We start from the raw sequence: 23,332 nt of genomic DNA, 5'->3' as shown, positions 1-23,332 counted from the left end.
GAGGGACTTCAGACACGCCTCAATTTCAGATGTTAGGGAAAAGCCCACCTTAGGACCTGCCCTGGGTATGGGATCACAGGGCCCTTCCTGTTCTCAGAGTCTCAGAAGTCCTTCTCATGCTCCCAGCCCTCAGCCTTCTCGTTTTAGAGAAAATGAAGCCCACCACAGAGATGGTAAGTGACTCTCTTGTGCTTACTGGCAACAATAGATGGCACAAAATACAGAATCCTTGTGGCTCTGCGCATACCTATGAGTTCTTCCCCCTTGCTTCAGTTATTTAAAAAGCATGAAAATGAGTAAATATTTTAAGACACAGGTTAAGACTGTGGGATGGTTCTGCTCTTGACAATGAAAGGCTAGTGTTCTATGCTCATGGCAGCTGCTTTCTTTCCATTTATATAAAATTCATTTTTCCTTAATAACTGTCCCCTTCAAGCGTACCATAGACCAGGGTGTCTCCATTCTTAGCACTGGCAAGATCAGCCGGAACCTGGTTCAAAGGGCAGACTCTCTAGTTCCATCCTATGCCCTCTGATTCTGTTTTGAGAAAGGGTCAGAAGTCTACTTTTAACAAACCCATCAGAATTTCTGATGCAGGAAGACCACAGACCACATTTGAGGAAATTCCACTTGACCTTGTTGGTACTTGTAATGGGAAAAACATTGGGCTAATTTTGAGACTCACAATGGCAAAGGAGTCTTTGCTTGAAGTTGAAGGACCTATTGATGGCAGAAAGAGAAAGCAAATCAAAGGATGAGTTAAATGAGATAAAGTAAAAGAAATAGATGATATTTTAAATTTAGAATCATGACTTGCTAGCTTCTTTTGTTCTGTGTATAGAAATGGGCCTGAAACACATGCTCCCAGAGCAAAAATATCAGTATGTATTGTACACCTAGAGAGTTAACATGCCGCTGCTATGTCCTTATGGTGTAACCCAAATGGATTCCTGGCTAGAGATCATGTTATCCTAACTCCTGATCCTTCCCAAACACGCTGGTCACAAAGTTGTTAATACTCAAAAGTACTCCATATTCCTTTACTGTGTTTTCATTTTAAGAAAAATAATAGAGAACCTTAAATCACAAGATGTTTGGGGTGGGGAAAGGTCAATAGTTCTTGATTGAAAGCATGCCCCCGTCTTTGTTGAGGGCAAGTTAAGTTTGGGGTTATGATTGTTTCATTCTAGTGATTTCAGTTAACAACAATAAAATCTCAATCCCCAATTTGTCTCCTTTCAGAGGTAAAATGCAGCCTTCCACAGTTGAATGGACTTAAGCAGGAGTTGAAAATGAGAGAATATCACTTTGGAGATAATATAACTTTGGAATGTGAGGATGGATATATTCTGGAAGGCAGTCCTTGGAGCCAGTGCCAGGCAGAGGACAGATGGAACCCTTCTCTGCCCATATGCACATCACGTAAGTACCAGTACAGGGAATGGAGCCCTTCCCAGCCAGTTCATTCATTTGTCCATCAGGTGTGGTGTGATGTTCATGGCATATGCTAGTGAAGAAGTTGAGGATGTGCCGTCTCAAATTATGTCAAATTGTAATACTGATTATTTCAAACTGAAGTCACTTGAGGAACTATAAGTGCAAAAGGGCCAATTTGCCTTTCTTTTCCTATATGCAGCAAGCCATAAAAATTCTTTTGGAGAATCTGGAGGTGTAACTCCAAGGTAGAACTCTTGCCTAGCACTATGTCTTCCATCTCAATTTTCTCTTCACTCTTCTCACCGCATCCATTGCTCCTTGGGGTCCTGGGTGCTTTTCATGTCTGGATTTATTTATACCCTGAATTGTTTTTATCCTGGATTTGTTTACATCACTCTGTGGTTGCATATAACACATAGTGATGATTTACCTACAGCCAGTGTGCCTCAGTAAAAGCCACATTGAGTGAGCCTTCAAGAAATTTTTTTGGCCTAGCCTGCACAAGGCCCTGGGTGTAATCCCCAGCACCACCAAACAAACAAACAAACAAATGTTTTCCGTGTGTGTCATGAAGTGTCTTTTGAGCTGCAGAGAGTATCAAGCTCACCTCTCTCCCAGCTGTAGGCTACAGGATTCGAAGCTAGTGTAGCTGGTATAGCAGATTTAGAAATCATGTTGCATTGAGCTCTGTAAAAGAGGAGCCCCTGGTCCCGGTGGTGACTGGAGTATGGTGAAGGTAGAAAATACTGAACTCTGAACTTACACACTTCAAGGCTCAGACTAGTATATACAACTTTTTTCTTAGTCCAAGTTAATTTTATTTTTTCCCTCTGCTCACATCTTAAATCTCTTATTCATAATATGTGGTTATAAACCAAGATTGTTCGAGATGCATTTGTTACAGTTAATCTTTCAAAAGTGTTAATACTCATCATAAATAACATTTCTAAATTATAAACTCTGCATTTCCTTGAAAAAGTTCAAGGCTAACTAACTGAGTGCCTTTGGGGTGTTTTGGGGATCTGGCTAGACTGACAGAAGAGTCAATTAATTGGGGAATCAACCCCACCAGATATGAAAATAAAATATAAGGTCATAATACCAAACTCACTTTGCACCAAAACAAGAATAAGCACATTAATAAATAGGACAATTGATATTAATAAGATAAAGGCTTATTGTAAATAAAAATAAAATTGTCTTATAGGTGTAATAGTGGAGACAAATTCATGAGAAAAGGCAAGTTATCAAATTATATAAGTAGCACTCAAAAACAATTTAGAACTTTTTAAAAATAAATACAAGGTATAATAAAAAGTTAAAAGTTTTAAAAGCCAAACCATAGAAAATCTAAAACACACACACACACACACACACTCTCACACACACACAGTATTTATGAAATAACTATTATTGGGGATGTAGTTCCATAGTAGAGCATGTGCTTAGCATGTACAAGGCCCAAGGTTTGATCCCCATCACCACCAAACAACAAAACCTAGACAGAGACCAACCTTTGGAATTCAGATGTAATTTTAAATAATTATATAAGGTGTTAACTTTTTTTTTACCTGTTGACCAATTTGACTTAAAACTTATATACTTTTTTAAAAAGTAAGTAAGAAGACATTAGATAGAAGGGAAATAAATAGAAAATACAATGAAGGGTTAATAGTCCTATTACAGGGGGAGCAGTAGCGGGGGTTGTGGTAATAGTAATAGTTGTAAAAGTTAACCTATTGAGCATTAGTACCACTGTTCAAAGATTAGGTGGATATAAATAGATAGACAAGTAGAGTGATTCTAATTTAATTCACATAATAATCTATAAGGAGGGTAGTATTCTTATTATCCCCATTTTATAGACATAGAAACTAAGACACAAAGGATTTAAGTCCCTTGCCCAAGACTGCAAATACGGTAACCTAGGTCCAACCAGGTAATTTACCTATCTGAAGGGGCTCTGTGCTTCAACAATAAATAAGCAGACAATGATCTTATATATTTGTAGTTCAACAAGTGAGTGAAAGTTCTAAGTATCAATCATAGTGAAAGGGAAAGTTATTAGGCCAAGGTCACAAATACCAGACAAAAGGCAGTTCTTTATTCATATAGATGGAAATATATAGAATGACTAAGAACAAGCCAAGTTAACTGTTAACCAGCAGGTTCTTAGAACTCAGACCCCTCATGAATTGGGCTGGACCACATATGAACTCCTTTGTCCTTTGCTGAAAAACTAGACTAAAAATAGGCCTCTTGGCTTTCTTTTTCTTTCTCTTTCTACCGTATCTAATCTTGGACTGTGAAATATTGGGGCTTTATAGTGATACAAGGGCAAACAAAGACAAGATTATAGAAAACAAGAAATTTTTAAAAGAACAAGATAAAACCAAAAAGGTTTTTATTTATTTATTTATTTTATTTATTTTTGTTCCAAGGCTTAGGACAGATTGCTCAAGATACCAGTCCTAGGCCTTCCTAAAAAGGAAGCTGGGGAGTAAATCACAGAGTTGGTCCAGGCTTGGAACAAATATCACAGGGAGTTTTGAGAGCAGCCCAAATTAGAAAAGTAAACTCTGAGTACTACATTAGAAAATGAATTTCCTGGAATTCCCAGGCCTACCACATTCCCATTTCGGAGGCCTGACTTGTAGCCTCATCTACCTCTGAGTGGAGGGTAATCTCGAGTTCCCCCTTAAGGCCAGAATTAATACCTATAACCTATAATTAACTATGTTCTCAAGACTAATGTAAGCACAATTACATGCAAGACAAGTAATTTCAATTCCAGTAAAGATGTGAAAACTAAGAAAAGCCTTCACTGGAATCTCTCAGAGAGGCATAAAGATGTATTACCCGATGTGGCACCTGTATCCTAAAATCCACTTTACCCATGTCTGTCTCCCAGGGTCCTCTTCCTTAAAGTAACTACTTTCTTAGGACCTTATCTTGTTGTTTTCCACCAAGACTCACTTTCAAAAGCTACCGCACAAGTGGGCGTATCTGTTCCCTGTTTCTCTTCTCACTTTTGGGTCTTCTTAGTTTACCAAAGTCCTCATGCTATTTCTAAGTAAATAGAACTTTTGAAGTTCACCATACAAATCCTGAAAGAGGAACTGGGAAATGCAAAAACTACCTTAGAATGAAGGACCTGGAGAAAGGGCGTAAATGTCTTTTTACCTAGTCACATAAGTATATGGAAATCGTTTAACCTCACTAGAACTTAAAAAATGCAAAAGCAAAGAAGAAGATGACTCTTCTTTTTCCCATGAAATTAACAATAACAAACAGGTTTTTAGAGAAACTCGCAGCAAAAATCAAGATGTGATGAAACTGATATTGTCGTATGTTGAAAGTACCATTGTAAACGGTAAAGACTGTTATGAAAACAGTTATGCAATGTATGATTAGAATGATAAAAATATTCATGCCAGTTAGCCTTCCCAGGAATCCAGTCTGATGAAATAGGGTAATATACAAAAATATTTTACGCATTTTATTCACAGTTTCTTGACAAAGACTAGAACCAACTTAAATATACTATAGAAATAATTGGATGTACAGTGACACATCCACTAGAATAGATTTTATTAGTTTGCCTCCATTGCAATTTGCTTTTCTATTATATAATTATGTAAAAACTTAGAGATATGGGGAAAAGTGCCACATGAGAATATACTAAACCATATTTGAGAATTAGAATTATGAGTGATTTTTTTGTTGTGTTTTACAAACTTTCTGCTAAAACTCTATTACTTTTATGATACAAAATATTACTTCAGAAAGAGAAAAATCTTCACTGAGTGTACAAGATTATATGAGTGAATTATGGGAGGAAATAATGTGAGTGAAAATAAAGAAAGGTTTTTTTTTTTATATTAGAAAAGAATTCAATGGAAAAATCAGGAGGGATGATACAGGCTGGAAGACTCCTGCTGGGTCACACAGTGCGCCAGGCTGATGTTTTTGTGGCTTTTGTCTTTTTTTTAGGCTCACATGATGCTCTCATAGTTGGTAAGTTTTGTGAAGGGTTTGCTGAGAAATTCTAGCACCTTCAACAGTAAGTATCTACTTCCAGTGAATTGTTAGCATCCAGGGGTGCTGGGTTCACTGTCTTGGTGCAGCAATGAATTGAAGATCAGAACACAGAGATAGAAAGAAGTAGGTTTATTGCAAAAGCAATAGAGATACAAAGATAGACTTCTTCAAAGAGAAGGGGCCCCAGAACTAGGAATCCAGTGGAGAAGTTTTGGCCTGTTTTTTTTTTTTTTTAAGACCTCTGGAATTTCCTCCTTTCCTCCCCTGTCCACTCTCTCCTCACTATTATTGATTGGAGCCCCCTCTGTCCATGCATCTGTTTTAGTTTTTCTATTGGATCCCCACTTAGGAGCATGAGTACATAATGTTTGTCTGATTGGTGCCCTGCTCACAAGCCTTTTGGCCAAACAGGAAGTTGACCTCATCAGAAGAACCTCTCCATGCTCCTTTGTTCTGCTCATGACCTCCTCACTTACCATCTTGCCCCGGCTGCCTAAGCCTTTCTATATCTCCCTCAGAATGAAATGCAAAAAGATAAAGTATCTTGTATTATGAATTCAAATTAAAGTGAGAATAATGATGCATTTAGGTCAGGGTGTGGTGAAACTGGCATTCTTATATACATAGAGTATCCTCCCTTCTGGATGGAACTTGAAAGCATTATGTTAAGTGAAATAAACCAAACTCAGAAGACCAAGGGTCATATGTTTTCTCTTAGATGTGGAAGATAGGAAAAAGGAAAAGAAAAGCAAAAATAGAGGTGGATCTCATGAAAATAGAAGGAAGAACAACCAGTAGAGCAGAAGAAAGGGACCAGGGGAGGGAGGAGAGGAGGAGAAGGGGAAATACTAGGGAAGAATATCTACCAAATTATACTGTTATATCCTGTGCATATATACAAATTTGTAACAATGCATCCTAGTATAAGATGAACCAATAAAAATATGGAAAAAAAGAAAGCCCCAAAATGAAAGACATTTTAAAAAGTTTTTGTTACAGGGGGTTCTTTGGCGTTAAAATGTCTTTATTTTAATGTGTGGCTGGAGAGGGCAACTTCCTCTTTGCTTTATAACTGGGGAATAGACTTCCAGATGGTAATCATGACGTTTACACAAATTAAAAGCCACAAGACCAGTTTGTTGAGTTTATTTCTGTGCTTTGCTTACGTAGGAACAGTTCTGTAATACAGTTTGTGACCAGGGGAATTTCTATTTTGTAGAGTAGCCTGTGTCCTTTGTCTTACATGAGAGACAAGTTGGCAGTGCTTGCTGTTTCCTGCCTACTTAAGGGCAGCTGTTGGAGTAAAGTTTACCAAACTTTTCTGCTCGCCCCTTACTATGTATAGTAAGACCAATGCTCTAACTAAAATCCAGGGTAAAGGAGAACTTATTGTTAAATTAAAAAAAAAAGTCATTGGCAAACTCTAGGGGGACTAGATATTAAGACAGAATATTAAGCCTCTTAAAAAATAAAATTAAAATTTCTATTTATTTATTTATTTATTTTTTACTGTCTAGGCATTTGCTTTGGTATGATCTTCTTCATTTTATCCATCATTGTTCCCAGTTGGATAATTTTTAAGTGCAAGAAAGGGTAAGTACAGCTGTATTCTCCCAGAAAATGTAAACTGTTTTTTGCTCCTCTCTGAAGTCAAAGGAAAATTTTAAAATAAATAAATAAAAATAAAAACCTAAACAACAAAAGCACTACTACATAGACAGATGTGATAATTCACATAAAGAAGCCCTTGACACATATAATAGAAAAGTATTTATGCTATAGGAAATACATATGTTACTAAGAATATGGAAAAAATCAATAATACAGTATTTTGGGTGCAGTAGCACACACTTGTAATCTAGTGACTTGGGAGGCTGAGGGAGGAGGATCGAAAGTTCAAGGCCAGCCTGGGCACTTAATAAGACCCTGTCTCAAAATAAAACAACAACAACAACAAAGAGCTTGGAGTGTAGCTCAGTGGTAGAACATGCTTAGGATAAATTCTTCAGTATTAGATTAAAAAACAGCATTTTAAGAAAGAAATGTGAAAGAGAAAATAAGGAGGTTTTTAGAAAGGTATTAAGAGTTAGATTGTGTGTTTCTCTGGCACACATATCCCAGGCTGCTTGCATGGAAGAATTGAGATTTTGCATTAAGAAAGAAAGAGAGAGAAAGATGGGAGGGAAGAAGGAAGGGAGGAGAGAAGGGGGGGAAGAGAGAGGAAGAAGGAAGGAAGGAAGGAAGGGAGGGAGGGATGGAGGGAGGGAGGGAGGGAGGAAGGAAGGAAGGAAATCTTCTGTAAAATCCAGTGACTTTCTTTATTGGTGTATTTTATAATTATACATTATAGCAGGATTCATTATGTCCATCTTTGTAACCATTGAGTTTTTCAACTTGAAGAAAACTTCATAAAGATTATGATCTAAAGAGCAAAACATTTTTGACTGGGAAGTAAACACACAGCTTTTATGCTGGCTATTTTAATTAAAACAATATTAGTGAAATCTGTCAATAAGACCAGTGTTGTAAGGTTGATGAACAAATTCTATACTGAAGAAAAGCAGAGGTTAAAACTCCAAGTGCGTAGTCTTCTATAGCAAATGTTCTTAACAAATGCAGTCTTCTACAACAACCTTTATAGAAATTGAAGTTTGATATTTCACAGAGATGCCAATAAGGTGGGTTTCTTTTTCAAGTATATTGTCACAGTAAAACCATCTTGCAAACAACCTAGTCAGGAACTCAATTTCATAATAAAATAATCAGTATAGATTTAGATTTAAGCTAAACCCTTATTCTTCCTTAGTAAAGGTATATTTTGAAGCTTGACCTATAAGTATTCTTTGTCCTTTGTTCTTACAAAAAGAAAAAGGGAAGTGGCCTGATATTGACATTAACAGAAGTCCATTTTTCTAAGTTTCTTATTAAGCACCCCTATAATTTGCATTAATTTTTAAAAAATTTAAGGAAGAATTAAAGAAGGGATTAACTTTTATCACATTATTGATGATTTGCAATCCTTCTTAATCGTCAGCTTTCTCAGATTCAGAATATCTAATTAATTACTCTGTATTTGGCTCCTCATCTGTATCTTGGGCTGGCTGGGCTTTATTAACATTTTCTCTTGTCTCCTAGATCACCATACTCCTCACCATCCTCTCTCTCCAGACTACCCCTGGGAACAGGGACCACCTCTATTCACAGAAAATAATTATTATTTAATGACTTTTTATCTATACTTGTATAGTAGCCCACATTCATACTAAAAACAGTAAAAATTTACATGAATTTTACAAAACCCATTACCATTTATTATCTTCCAAGGAAACATGTAATTTTTTTTTTACAAAACACATTACCATTTATTATCTTCTCAAGCAACTCTGTGCGGCACCAAGGCCAAACAATACTGTTATCTCAAAGCAGAGAAAACTTTGAGGTGCAAAGAGATTCAGTGGCTTGCTTAAAGTTCTTCAAGTAGGAAGTTTGCCAGAAATTAGTGCTTTTGTCTACATGATTTGACTCATTTTTTGCTATTCCTTTGATGTTAGTTGCACATTTCTGAATTTGATTCTGCATCACTAAAATTCAGTACCCAGAATTGTGTACAGTATAAAACTGCAATATTTCCTTTTACTCTTTCAATATACACTCCCTCCTCTACATTTTACTGACTTTGTTCCAGCTCCTCTGGCATATTGAACCCTGCTCTCCTAACTGTAGTACCTGTGTATAAAATAGAACATGTTCTTCGGTATAAAAGAATAGGGAAGAAAAAGGAAAAAGACGTCATTTTTATGGCAAAGTCTGCCCACATCTTGTGGTTAACTTTATTTCCTAATCAAAAATATTTTAGAAATATTGAAACTTATTGTGTTAAGACACAGACACCTAATTATTAACAGTTTTGAATCTTCGGGCAGTATATAGGATGGTTTTACTATGATATCCTAACTGGAGTTTTTACTTAGTATTAAAAAAATTCATTTGGTTGTATTTTTCCTTTTAAGCATCTTGTAAAGATATCAGGAACTTGAGGCAAATTACCCCTTAAATCTCAAAATGAAAGTTATTGATTTCCTTTAAAACTGAAACATATGATTAAGGCAGTTGTCCTAATTTTTTCTTCCTCTGCCAATTAGCGGTAATCCAGATGAAAAGTGTAAAGAAGTGAATATCAGTTTACATCCTCAAGAAGGCAGCTGTGTTCATCCTCAGACTCCGCTAACAAGACAGGAAAACAGCAGGTACCTATCTACATACTGAGCTCAAAACGTTGGCAACAACTCAGTTATCAAAAATGGAGATAGTATTTGAATAGGATATGACACGAAGCAGGTCATCAATAATAAAGAAGTCAGAAACTACTTCATGAGCTGGAAATGCTTTTATTTATTTATTTTGTTCCTGGATTATTGCCATTCCCAGCGATTTTGTGTGATGACTCTGTGGGTGCTGGCCCCAGGCACTGTTTTTTTTTTTCAAAGCATTCCTAGATTTTTGTGCATTTGTGCTGTGAACCTTTGAGAAGTAGTCTGTTTTATTTCTTTTCCTGGTAGAATCTAAGCATTTGCAGCCTGTGTGCACCTCCTAGTCCTCCAGTCTTCTCCATGTGCAGGGTCTCTTAAGAATACTCTGAAGACTCACCTTGCCTTTTCCCTGGTTTCTGGCTTTCACTGAATTCTTGGCCTCCTTGAGACTCTCTTATTTCTGCCCTCCACTGGGCTAATTGCCATCCCTAACCCTTCATTCCACCTCCTTAATGCAGCCTTACCACAAAATGTTGTGTGATAAATGTTGGCCCAAGGTTTGGTATGAAAGGGGAAATGATGCCACAACTGAACCTGTCCTATGATGTAATGAACAGCTAAGCAAAAAAAAAAAAAAAAAGCAAAAACTAGCTACTAGACCAAGGATCTGAAAATGACAATCCGTGGGCCAAATCCAGTTGGGTACGTAAATAAAGTTTTATTGGCACGGCCATACCCATTCATTTAACTGTTAACTGTGACTGCTTACCCACCTCAACGGTGAGGTCCAACAGCTGCAACAGAGACCATGTGGCCCACAAAGCCAAAAAAACTTACTAATTGGTCCTTCTGTGGAAGAGTTTGCCCACACCTGAACTGTATCAGACTTGGAGGAATTTCTCACTGGCTAGATCCTCCACTTTCAGTCTTGGATTTCCCCCTTTCCCCAGGCCTCTCCCTCAATATATTCTTCTCCATTTCCTCAGATATTTACTGCATCCCTGGGGTATCTTATTCCAACTCTCGGGCCTCTTGCAAATCTAATGCTCCATCTTTCTGTATCATACAGAGCAATTCATTTGGTCCTGGCTCGCTCTGGCTATTCTAGTAATCCTAATATTTTCTGTATATAGGTCCTCAGGGTGCTTTCAGAAATAATAGTGCCATAAGCCTTAGGTATCCCTGTAGAAAGCAGAAGTAAAAGCATCAAATTGATCAGTAAATTTTTTTTTCTTTATGTCCTACCTCTTCTTCACATCAATGTGCATTAAACAAACTTGGCATTTTATATACACACATATGTCAGAAATTCTAAATTAAACAGAGGGCAGTGGAAGAGACCCCAGAAAGAAGTAAGGGGTAGTAAAGGCATTTTATAGTCAACCATATAGTCAAGACATATGTGTAAACAATTCAAATTTTTCTAAACAAAAAGCTTAGAAAATAAATAAACTGTCTTTTCTTCTATAATAGAAATAAATTTGCCATGTCCTCTTTTTATTATCTGGCTTTCTAGTCACTTTGCTTATATCTTATACTTTTTTTTTTTTTAGTTTTAGGTGGACACAATATCTTCATTTCATTTTTATGTGGTGCTGAGGATCAAACCCAGTGCCTCATGCATGCCAGGCGAGCACTCTACCACTGTGCTACATCCCCCCCCCAGCCCTATATCTTATACTTGTTTTTCTTTACTATTTATGAAAGCAAATGAAATATGCATTTTAAAAATTCAGAATTGGAAGTTTACTTTTTAAAACTTTAGTGATCAGTTATTCTGATCTTTCTCAAATGGGTGTTCACAGATGCTTTGGAATTCATGGTTAGTAATACCAAAAGAACGTAGAAGTCATGAGATGAAAATGGCATGCTGTCCAAGGATTCCTTTTTCTAATGTTATCTCAATAGCTCCAAGAAAAAATAGCATTATTTCTATATTAACATAAATAAGCACATAAGGGAGAAAAAGGCAAATAAAGAGAGATTTTGAGATAAAATATGGCAAAATATTGTGCTGTCAGGGATGCTTTAAACTATGTCTCCAAGGTTCTCAGGTGAAGCATTCATTTTTCCTTTAATATCAGGATGGAAAACTTATACAAAATGGATTTTAGGCCAGATAAGCTGTCACTAAGTATAAACAGACAAAACAGCAGACCATGAGAACCATGATCATGTTTACAGAGTTTTTTAAAAAATATTCCACTTTGGGGTAAAATTGGGGGTTCATAACCCACTTCAATCTAATGTATGAAATATGATATGTCAAGAGCTTTGTAATGTTGTGAACAACCAATAAAAAAAATAAAAACAAAAAAAAAATAAAAAATATTCCACAACATTACTTAAAATATAATTTGATTTAGATTTATTCCTTCCATTACCTGTCTGCAACATTTTCCAACTTTATTCCTGCCTAAGTTCCATTAACTCAGCTCAGAATTCATTCACCTAAGAAACTCTTTTTTTTAAGAGAGAGAGAGAGAGAGAGAGAGAGAGAGAGAGAGAGAGAATGTATTTTTTAATATTTATTTTTTAGTTTTCGACAGATACAACATTTTTGTTTGTATGTGGTGCTGAGGATCGAACCCGGGCCGCACGCATGCCAGGCGAGCACGCTACCGCTTGAGCCACATCCCCAGCCCCCCAAGAAACTCTTAAAGTTAGAAAAAAATATATAAAGTACCTGCAATAAATTCCACTCATTAGTAGATAGTATTTTTAAGTTCCTTTGCATATTATTTTACATTTGCAGGGTGGATATCTTGAGATTGTATTGATTGTACAATAGGAAATCCTGATTTTTTTTCCTCCATCAATGAAAACCATTTTTCTCCTATCCTTAAAACTGTACATAAATACATCCCATAGTATTTGATATTCAAGTACTTTTTGCTTATTAACTCTGCTATAATTCATTTGATTGCTCATTTATTTTTCATTTATCAGCTATATAATGTACCATATGTTGTGCTTATATTTTTTCCACAGTAAATCATTAACTTCTTGTGAGTAGAGAGACCATTTCTTTTTAATTTCCCAAAACCTCTGAGTATACAGTTAATTAAATGAAAAGTGTTCAGTAAATACTTGAAAATTAGTTTATCATAATTTCCTTTTTCCTCAACTCTTTGCACACCATTTTTACATCAAAGTACACCTCCAATTGTATACATTGACTGTTGATTGCCTTTTAATAGAAAGGTAGGAGTCCTTAATAATTTTGTATCAAGTATCCTTTTTTAAGATTGGAATTTTTTCAACTTTCCTCTTCCTTTTTATTTTTTAACTAATGCAGAAAGTAAATTTTACATGGCAATGAAGTATCATGTAATGTTTGATATATATGTACATTATGTAATGTTTAAATCAGGCTCAAACATATTTATCTCCTCAAATATTACTCACTTCTTCATGGTTTATTCAAATTTCCCCACATTTTTTAAATTGATGCCTTGTTTGTACATACTGATGGGATTAATTGTTCCATATTCATACATCCACAATATAACAATATAATTTGGCCATATCACTCCCTGGCACTTTGCCCCTCTTCCCCACCTTTCACTCCTTTGTCCCTTTCTTCTGACCTCCCTTTAAGATTAGAATTCTGACCAGAGTGTTCCACAGGAGCAAATTAATCATCTATAATCCCAGTGGCTCGGGAGGCTGAGACAGGAGGATCTCGAATTCAAAGTCATTCTCAGCAAAAGCAAGGTGCTAAGCAACTCAGTGAGACCCTGTCTCTAAATAAAATACAAAATAGGGCTGGGGATGTGACTTAGTAGCCAAGTGCCCCCTGTGTTCAATCCCCTGTACTCTGCCCCCCCTCACCAATTTAATCATCTGTAGCCGAATGATATAGATAAGGAGCAAGTTAGAGTCTAGCAAGCATGAAACCTTGCACCCAGGCCAGGTGCTGGGGCAGAGTGAATGACATAGATAAAGAGGTAGACACCAAAGACCTAGCTGTGTATTGAAGGACATGAGAATGTTTGAAGAAGACATAGGTAGCAGGTGATGCTGGGAAGCTTTGTGAGACAAAGAATGACTATGAGGAATAGGGTGGCAGTCATCACTGGGGTCAGGTGACCCAGTGGCCCTCACTAGGGAGTCTGTCCTTTGGTGGCCAGAGAAAAGAGGCTTCAACCTGAACAGGGAAGCATTTGGGTATCTTGCTCTGCATGTCCTACCTCAGTGCATTCTTGACTGTGATAAGAGGAGGAGGACCTGCTTGCTGAAGCTGACCCTCCTCCAAGACCCCAGCCACTATTCACTGCCCCCACCACCACCACCCATAGTTCCACTTTGCACTAAGTGACCTGTTTATTTTCTGGAACAAGGCTCTTTTTATTTATTTGTTTAACTCTGAGAACACATTTTGTTGGAGAAAAGAAAAAGGGAAAGGTCAAGTTACTCATTAATCTCTCTCTTATCTACTCAAGTCTCCAGTTACACCATACTTTCTAGAGCCCTACATAGCAACCACTACAGAGGGAATAAATGCTTCTAAGAGCTTGTAATTTATATGAGATGCCAGCATTCTGATTATCAGCATATAAGTTCTTGGTGGTTCAGTTTTCCTCTGTTGCTGTCATCTAAACAAATATATCCTCTATTTCAGTGTCCCTCCTTGACAAGGTATTATAAAGCTGAGAAACCTCCAATTACCTTTTGGCAGGAAAGGAGCCAGTCCACTTCAAGAGAATAAGATCAGAGGTTCATGAACTCTGAAGTGACTTCACAGAGAAGCAAATGTGTGCACCTGAAGACGCCTTAGCTGTCCCAGGGTCCAGCAAAACTCCACCTCTTAGTCTGCGTTCCTCTCACCCCTCACCCTCTTTCCTGTGCTGAAAGCACACAGCATCGAGTCAGGGGACAAGACGGTAGATATGAAAAACTGTTTCAATCATTTAAAGGAAGAAGCTGCTTTCTAGGAGTTCTGGTTTAAAAGTCTGTCATTTTCCTTTCTTATTTTAAAATGTTCATGATATGGAATGAGCTCATTATAGAGAATTTGGAAAATACAGAAAGATATGAAAATTAATGAGACATGTTCATATTAATGTCACACATCACATTATCTGCCAATCATTTTCTATATATGTTTCTTTATACAAACACATATATTTTGATTTATTAAATAGAGCTCTACGTAGCGACCACTACAGAGGGAATAAACATATTCCCTCTGTATTTTATAGAGCAGAACCTACTTCTTTAAATAAATTGGAGTAAAGTACATGATATATCAATTTTCATTTCCTCTAGGGAAGAAAAGCAATTTTTTTCTTCACTGGAAAGGTGCTAAATGATTATGGTGGAGAACCGTCAAGACTGCTCAAAAGAATTATCTAGAAAAAAAAAATGAAACTCCAGATATTTTCTAAGTTCTGTCTCAAAAACCCACTTTGTAACATGTTCTGAATAAAATAAAAATTTCAAATTAAATAATAATTATTATAAATGTAACATGTTTACTAGAATACCCTAGGTTAACTTTAAAAAGCACGACTTTTAAGAATCTATGAGTCAACGGGTACTAAGTTACACTCGGGAAGAGTAAACTCTGGTTTTCTATTTCACAGCAGGGTGACTGCAGATCTAAAAAGCTAGAAGAGGGCTGCCTTGTGGCTCAGTGGTAGAGCACTTGCCTAGCACGTGCAAGGCCCTGGATTCGATTCTCAGCACCACATAGAAATAAATAAATAAAGGTATTGTGTCCAACTAAAAAATAAATATTAAAAAAAAAAGCTAGAAGAAAAGATTTTGAATGTTTTCACTACAAAGAAATGATAAATGTTTAAGAAGACATGTATGTTTACTTTGATTTGAATATTATTCAGGATGTACATGTATCCAAATATCACATGGTACCTCATAAATGTGCAGTTTTTGTGTGTCAGTTGCTTTGAAAAGAACTTTATCAAATCGATAATCATGCATTGAGGGCTGGGGTTGTGGCTCAGCCTTAGAGCACTTGCCTAGCACTTGCAAGGCCCTGGGTTCCATCCTCAGCACCACATAAAAATAAATAAAATAAAGGTAATGTGTCCAACTACAACTAAAAAATAAATGTTTTTTTTTTTTTAAATAATCATGCATTAACCTCTTAAAATCAGTATCCCTATACTTTCAGCCATTCCACATCTTTATAGATCAGAAACTTGTTATGATATTATTTGCCATGATAATGATCTCTAGAAACTATCAGAATATTTGTGAATATTGAGTAATATCTTTGAATCTAGCTATCACTAATGTCTGGGTAATTCTGTGTTTTAATCGCTGCTTTAAATTTCTATTTTATCACATTTACTTTGACACCAATATAGGGATTAAGGGAGACACCAACTTGAATTTCAACTTAAAATATTGCAAGTTTGAAAAAAAAAACCAGCATAAGCAAAGTCCACTGACTATATATATATATATATCTGTGTATGTGTATGTATATGTTTGTGTGTATATATGTGTGTGTGTGTATATATATATATATATATATATATAGTATAACTATCTATATTGACTACATACAACTTATACCATACACAAAGGGTAATTGCCTTATTATTTAGGAAGTTCTTAAAAATTAAAAATGGCAACCAACTCTCCCCACTAAAAGATGGGCAAATAACATATGGCCAGGTCACCAAGGAAACAAGTGTGACTAGTCTGCAAATTTTCGAAATGATACTCAATGGTGGGTGTTTGCTCAGTTGGCTCTTTAGTTCTCTATTATTTCTTAGAATTTGAAGAAGTAGATTTCAAAGGAAGACTAGAAACTAAATGAGAATTAGCCTTTCTTAGAATTACTATTTTCCATCCCAAGAAAGCAATTCTCTGTGTTGTTTTTTTTTCTAAAGTGGAGTGGACCAGTGAGCCATGGGATTAATAAATTTTTGATGACTCTGACTTTTTAATTGCAAGAAAGCCATGAGGTTTTTTTTTTCTATTACATCAATTATCATAGGGAATACTACATATACTATGAAAAATGCCTCATTGCCTAACTTGTATTGTTAAGTAATTCTGTTAACCTCTGGCCTTACATTTTTCATCTAAAACAGCAGCTGGGCCAATTACTCTACAAAGCTATTAATGTCTGGCATTCTTTGTTTTGTTTACTTAAAAAAATAGAATAAATATGAGATGTAATGTCATTTAAATCTATGACATTTGAATAAAATTTTCACCATTAAAATGAGAAAAGAATAAAAGATTTATCTTTGCAAATCTACTTATGGAGTATAATTTGTAGTATACTTGTCTTTTCTAAGGCCTGCAAAAGTTAAAGTAGACTGAAGTGAATGTGTGTTCCTTCTGAGAAATGCCGTTCTTTCTGTACTTGATTGCTTACAGAATTCCCATGAGGGAATGGCCTACCACACTCACACTCTTTCAGGTAAGAGAGACGAAAATCACAATTGCATATGAAGGTCAGCCGACTGGCAGGTGCCTGCCGGGTGCAAATAGAGGCCTGATGAACCTTACCCCAACTTCCAAAAAGCATAGTGTAGATATACTAATTTAAGAGGCAAAGAATCATCTCATATCTTATATTTTAAAAAAGAGGTTGGCAAACATTTAATGACATCCTTCTATCACTCTGTCTGCTCACCCTTCTGAAAGGATATCTGTACATAGTCCTTAACCTTATCTATTCCTCTGCCGACCCCTACATCTTCCATTCTCTCCTTTCCTCGTGTCTTTGACAGTTTGACAAAATCTTTAGGGGGAGCTGGAGGAACCACTCATGTTTAATCTCCTACTTCCTAATTGGAAGCTTTGAGTCTTGACATCTATCCCTGTCAGAGCCTCAGGAAGTTCACTTTCCTTTTGAACTCAGTTACTGAAACAACCCCAAGGCAAGGCTAAGGCATGGATAGTAGCTCTACTTTACAGGTAAACTTGCAATGCCTGATTTAGGAAAGTTTATTTTGTGTGCAGTTTATTACCTCACTCCATTTAGAGACAAATCCCACTTTATTTTCTAGTGTCTAAAATATTAAAAATCAAAATCTCTCAGAACTTCCCCAGCATTTGGTCAACTAATTCTAGTGGAAAACTGGCAAAGAGGTATTAAATGCATTTGACAGCAAGACGCCTTTATTTCCTACAGTATTTACCAAGTATTCATTGAGCACCTACTATGAATCTTGGCACTGGAGATGTTACAAGAAAACTTTATCCCTGACTCTTGGAAATTGTCCAGAAAGATAGGAAACAAGACCCCAGACTTTTCAAATGGAAGCTCAGTTGGGTCAAATCAAAATAAGCTTTTTAAAAAATTGGTGTGGAAGTCTTCAAGTATATTAAGAAAGGCCTGAAGAACCCCAGGGATAGAACTTTTACTGACTGAAACAAAGTTTCAATAAAACTGTAATCCTTGAATATTGCACCTGAAACTAGAATAACAAACACTAACTAAATTGTTTCTCCTATATTTTTAATTTGTTCATAAAAAAATAAATCTTACTTCCAAGCCTGGAAATAAATAGGTAATTCTTAATTTTTATTGTTGCAGACAATAATAAATTTTCTGTTTTCACAAACAAGTTCTGATATTGAGCCACAGAACATTACTGTCATATAGCTCACCACTGTTAAATATTAACAGAAGTAACAAGTCCTGCCTCATTGAGTTTCCTATTCACTGTCTCCTTAATTATACCTCCTTTAATTGCCACCAAGAAATGTCTGGATTTTATATTCCAAAATATTCAGGCATTTATTTTATATAATGCCTCCAGACTTAGTGACTTGTGTGATTTTAAAAGTTTTGTTATTCTGGCAAGAAAAGAAAATTCCATGGCTTGGTGAATCCAGAGAGTTCTCAGGACATCTCAGATATAGAACTGTGTTAAATATACCTTAGCTCTTGTTATTCCAGAGGACCATTTGAGGTTTGTACCGTGAGCTTTTTTTTTCTTCACCGGTTGTCACCTCAAACCTGTGCCATACAGGTTTTACTCCCACCATTCTATGCATAAAACTGTCCTTGACACATCTTGACACATAGGATATAGGTTGGATTTTTTTTTTCTTTAGTCAGCCTTAGTAACAAACGGAGGGACCCTGTCTCAAATAAATTTTTTAAAAGGCTAATTTATTTTTACCTTATTCCAAGTGTAATATAGGCTCAATATAGAAAAATTAGAAAGTTGAACAAAGAAAATAAAATACCTATGATCCTTTCACCTATTGTTACCTTTGATGCATTTCTACCTTGTCTCTTCTTATGTGTATCATTATGTCATTTTTGTTTTTTATGAAAGGCATATTCTGCTTTTGTATTAACCAATACATCAATTTCTCACATTGATATTCTTTCACAATGTTTGCCACCTAGAATTTCATCACATAAAGGCACCTACTAAAAATTCTTTAATACTTTTGCTGGATACGTATGAGTTTATACTTTTCCATAATTATAAACTGTTGTTCACAGCTCTGATGATTTCTTTGGGATAAATTCTGAGTAAGAAAGTCATGTCACCTTTAAGACTTAACAAACTGAAGTGTTAAGTGTTGATCTCCCTATGGGTTCATTCAAACTTTGTCAGTTTGAGAGGAAGAAAATTTCGTTTGTTTTTTTAATGCCACTTCTGTTAGTTTTTCTTTTACCTTTCATCCAAGTTTTCTCAGGACCCTTCAGATCAATCTTGCTCATTCTTAATTTTCCAGCATTGTGCTAGAGATTATTTCAACAAAAAATTTTTGCCCTTTATCTTCTTCTCCTAAGTAATTCCTACCCATCCCAAATCCTATCACACTCATTCCTTCCAGGAATTTTACACTTATCCTGTTCTTTCCTTTTTCATGCATGTATATTTTGTCTCCCATAAAACATTTAGTTATGTTAGCAGGCGTGGCGGCACACTCCTGTAATCCCAGCAGCTCCGAAGGCTGAGACAGGAGGATGACAAGTTTAAAACCAGCCTCAGGAACTTAGCAAGGCCCTAAGCAATTCAGTGAGACCCTGTGTCTAAGTTAAAACAAAACAAAACAAATCAAGAAAGGTCGGGTGGGGAGTCTGGGGATGTGGCTCAGTGGTTAAGCGCCCCTGGGTTCAATCCCTGGTACCAATAACAACAACAAAAAAATAATTTAGTTGTTCTAGGACAAGGGTCCCTTAGAGTCCCGATATGCTAATAACAAAGAGATGCTTAATATTTTACTTTCCCCTGGGTTTTCTCAAGGAAAGAGGAGGAAGAACGAATTACTTTAGGGATTGAGGGTGCTGGGGTCAAACCTGTGAGATTTTGGAGAATGAAGAGAAGGCCCTGAGGGAATTTAGCAGCAGACATTTAAGCAAGGAATACTCGAAGTATTGTTCCTAATAATGCCTGATTAATGCCAGACACAGAGTAAGGGCCCAGGCAGTGCGGCAGCCTAAGGAGCAGCAGGATAAGTCCCAAGGGGTGCTGGCCCCACAGTGACTCGCCGCCCGAGCTCCGGATTTCTATTTGTAGGTCGCTGTGTTTTGTTCTTCAGGCCTGAGTGGCCGGAAATGATGACAAAGCCAGCAGTTAGTTCCCTTTCCACCCTTCCACCGTGAGGTGGTAAACAGTTTACGAAAGCGGCGGTGAGCCAACCCTTTCCTGCCAGCCAGCGCCTGGAGAGTGGTCTGCAGAGGACGCAGCCAGAGCGCGGTGAGGCTCTGGAGGAGCTGAGTGCAGCTGATAACCCGGGTATCGGTCCAGCCGGGAGCACCCCGGGTCCCCTAGAGGCCCTGGAGCAAAGCGCGCCGAGACCCCGCCCTGATGTCGCCGGATAGGCGCAGTGGCTCCGCCTCCAGTCACTTCCGACAGGGGCGCTGGCCCAGCCACGCCCACTTGTCTGGCGGCCCTGCACACTTTGTGAATTTGGGGATTGTTGCGTATGACAACCGGGCTCAAAAGGGACCCCCTTGCTTGGCTGGCACTGTTTTCCTGTTCATCTTCTGAAAGGTGATGGTGTCTTCCGCGCCCTGCACGGCGCTTCCCCGCCGCGGAAAGAGTTCCTTTACTTTACAGCGGTGCCTACTAGGGATCTTTCTAGCGACTTTGGCATTCCTGCTGTTTACACTCTCTGGTAAGAGCCTGAAGAGGTTGCGCACCTCGACAAAGGAGGCTGGAGCTTGGTTTGGGGGCCGCGGGTCTGGGTGAACCTGCGGTTGACCCAGGTTGGGGTAGAGGACGCGGCCAGGGTTTTCCTAGGGATGGTGCGTTAAGCGCTTCCAGGACGCGCACTCGGGCTGGGTACTGTGGCGACCCTGCTGTGCAAGAAGTGAAGCCCTGCTCGGGCGGCTGGAGCGGCGGAGGTTCGCCCAGGGTCTAGCTGTGGTCCCAGCAAATACTCGCCTCGTTTCCGGGGTTGAGCCAATTCTGGATGGGGAGCGCGCAAGGGAGCTCCAGGTGAGGCATATAGAATGCTCAGGTGCAAGGAGGTGTGGCTAGGGTCCGTGCTGTGCGGGGGTGGTTAGAGTTTGCCCGGTGTTCCCTGCACAGGTAAGTGCCTTGGAGAAAGGGGCTGCTCTTTTGGGTCTCGCTGTAACCGCAGTAAGAGTTGCAGGGCGTCTGCGGTGCCTAAAGGAGCTGAGCTGTGGGACACCTGGCAGGAGACCTGGCGGGCCATTGTTCAGTGTGCTATGCAAAAGTGGCCTGCTCTGCCGTGCCAAGGTAAGCTCACTGTTTGGCTCTGGGGAGGGTAGGTTGCCCTGCTTTTGCTGGGTGAGAGCAATTTCTCAGTGTCTGAGTTTAGAGGGGTGGGAAGGGCGCACCATGTGAAGCTTCTTTGTTGCCCCACACAGAATTGGTCTTGGTGTACAAGTGGATGTTTATTTCAATTTCTTTTTCTTTTTTAGTTGTAGATGGACACAATACTTTTACTTACTTATTTATTTAATGTGGTGCTGAGGATCGAACCCAGTGCTGTTAAGGGGAGACACCTCAGAAAGCACTCTTAAGTCCGAATTTTAAATTAAAAGAGAGCTTTCTTTACCTGGCCAGGGACTGTCACCTACTGCAGAGACTCAAGCTCTGTGGGAGGACAATCCCTGGCCAGGTAAATAAAGCTCTCTTCTTTTGATTTAAAATTCGGACTTAGAGTGCTTTTTGAAGTGTCTCCCCGTAACATTTGGTGTCCTGGCCGGGAAAAGAAGAGATATTTATTTCTTGTCCCATAAATGGGACAACATTCAGAAATACCCAGGAGACCCAGTGGGCTGGAGACAACCTGGGGAAGGCCTCTGAGGAGAACTCCTCAGCCCCCGGTCCTCTCCTCATCGGCTCTTGCCAAACCTGCAAACTGCCTATTTGAGAGCACTTAGTTCTCCAGGGAAGGGTAAGCTTGAAACTTAAAACTTGGTTTGTGTGGATCCACAGTCCGGGGACATCAGGGAAGGCTGGACACAGCACATACTTCCCGGTCCAGGGCAGTGTCCATCCAGATGTCCCTCACTGGCCCATCTGGGGTTAAAAACCCTATCTAGGGGCTGGGATTGTGGCTCAGCGGTAGACCGTTAGCCTAGCACGGGCAGGACCAGGGTTTGATCCTCAGCACCATATAAAAATAAAGGCATTGTGTTGTGTCCATCTACACCTAAAAAATAAATATTAAAAAAAAAACCCTATCTAAATCTCTGGTCAGTTAGGTTTGTTTATGGTGCCTTGTCTGTTGTGTGTCTCACTGTTGGTCTCAGTCTCATTATGAGTCAAAGTCAGTCCACTTCATTTTGTACACCCTTAAATGTTTTTTTTTTTTTTTTTGTCTTAATTTAAAGAGTTTTCTGAGAAGAGGAAGCATCACAGGATGTTTTATCACTAGTTTGTTGTGGTGTGAACTGATAAATACAATCAATAAGAGTGTAAGTAATAGGTTATAGATTAGTAAAAAATACAGATTATAGGTATAAGATTTTGATAACTGAAATAAGACAATTATAAAGCAAGAACTGGCATAGGCAGCCCTAAGACTCCATTTTGCTGCCTTCTATTAAAACTGTTACAAGAGCCGTTTCTGAGAAACTGAAATGAAAGCGGTTTTCTTATTTTAAAAAATTGTCTTTCTGTACTTTGTACCCTACAAATTGTACCCTACTCAGGATGCAGTGGTGGTCACAGTGAGCTACATCCTGGGTTTGAAAGCCCTTGTGGGTCCACATGACTTTGAACTCGATTCTCACCCTGCTGACCCCCGCCCAAATTCACTTATGTGACTGTTTAGCACCTGCTTGAACCCAGGACTGTGGTCAACTGAACTGCAAAGATAATGCTATTTTAGCTTCTGTTTAACACTTGCTTGCTGGCTGGAAAATTCCAGTCCTGCCTAGAGCCCACAGGTTCCACTTATCAATATTTTAATTTCTATGATTGGCTAGCTTACATGACGATAAGCAAGTCACTGAGTTGTGGTTTTTGTGCTTCTATTCTCTTTGGATGGACCAGGAAGCTGCTGTCCTCCCACAGAGCTTGAGTCTCTGTGGTGAGTGACAGTCCCTGGCCAGGTAAATAAAGCTCTCTTTTGATTTGGAATTCAGACTTAGAGTGCTTTCTGAGGTGTCTCCCCATAACAGTGCCTCACACAACCCCAGCCCCAGATGTTTTGGTTTTTATCTATGG

General features: G+C 38.1%; 2 protein-coding genes across 5 annotated transcripts in view; both read left to right on the top strand.

Annotated features, from left to right (window-relative positions):
• The window catches only part of CR1 (complement C3b/C4b receptor 1 (Knops blood group)), a 60,381-nt gene extending 45,371 nt beyond the window's left edge, over positions 1-15,010 (top strand). Inside the window, exons 19-23 of the mRNA XM_081297000.1 lie at positions 1,243-1,422; positions 5,431-5,454; positions 6,996-7,071; positions 9,621-9,725; positions 14,410-15,010. Of these exons, the coding sequence (XP_081153126.1) occupies positions 1,243-1,422; positions 5,431-5,454; positions 6,996-7,071; positions 9,621-9,725; positions 14,410-14,455 (431 nt within the window). The 3' untranslated portion in view covers positions 14,456-15,010. The remainder of the gene's footprint in view (positions 1-1,242; positions 1,423-5,430; positions 5,455-6,995; positions 7,072-9,620; positions 9,726-14,409) is intronic.
• A 5,217-nt stretch (positions 15,011-20,227) lies between these two features.
• CD46 (CD46 molecule) overlaps positions 20,228-23,332 on the top strand; it is a 44,274-nt gene continuing 41,169 nt past the window's right edge. The window contains exon 1 of one of the 4 annotated variants that reach the window (XM_081297002.1): positions 20,228-20,804. In XM_081297002.1, coding sequence (XP_081153128.1) covers positions 20,684-20,804 — 121 coding nt within the window. In that variant the 5' untranslated portion in view covers positions 20,228-20,683. The remainder of the gene's footprint in view (positions 20,805-23,332) is intronic. The other 3 variants (XM_081297003.1, XM_081297001.1, XM_081297004.1) reach the window with 3 other exon arrangements.

Source organism: Spermophilus citellus, assembly GCF_964194105.1.
Source record: "Spermophilus citellus genome assembly, chromosome: 6".
Taxonomy (NCBI): Eukaryota; Metazoa; Chordata; class Mammalia; order Rodentia; family Sciuridae; genus Spermophilus; species Spermophilus citellus.
Note: the sequence above shows the minus strand (reverse complement) of the source record. Positions and strands in the feature narration are given on the sequence as shown.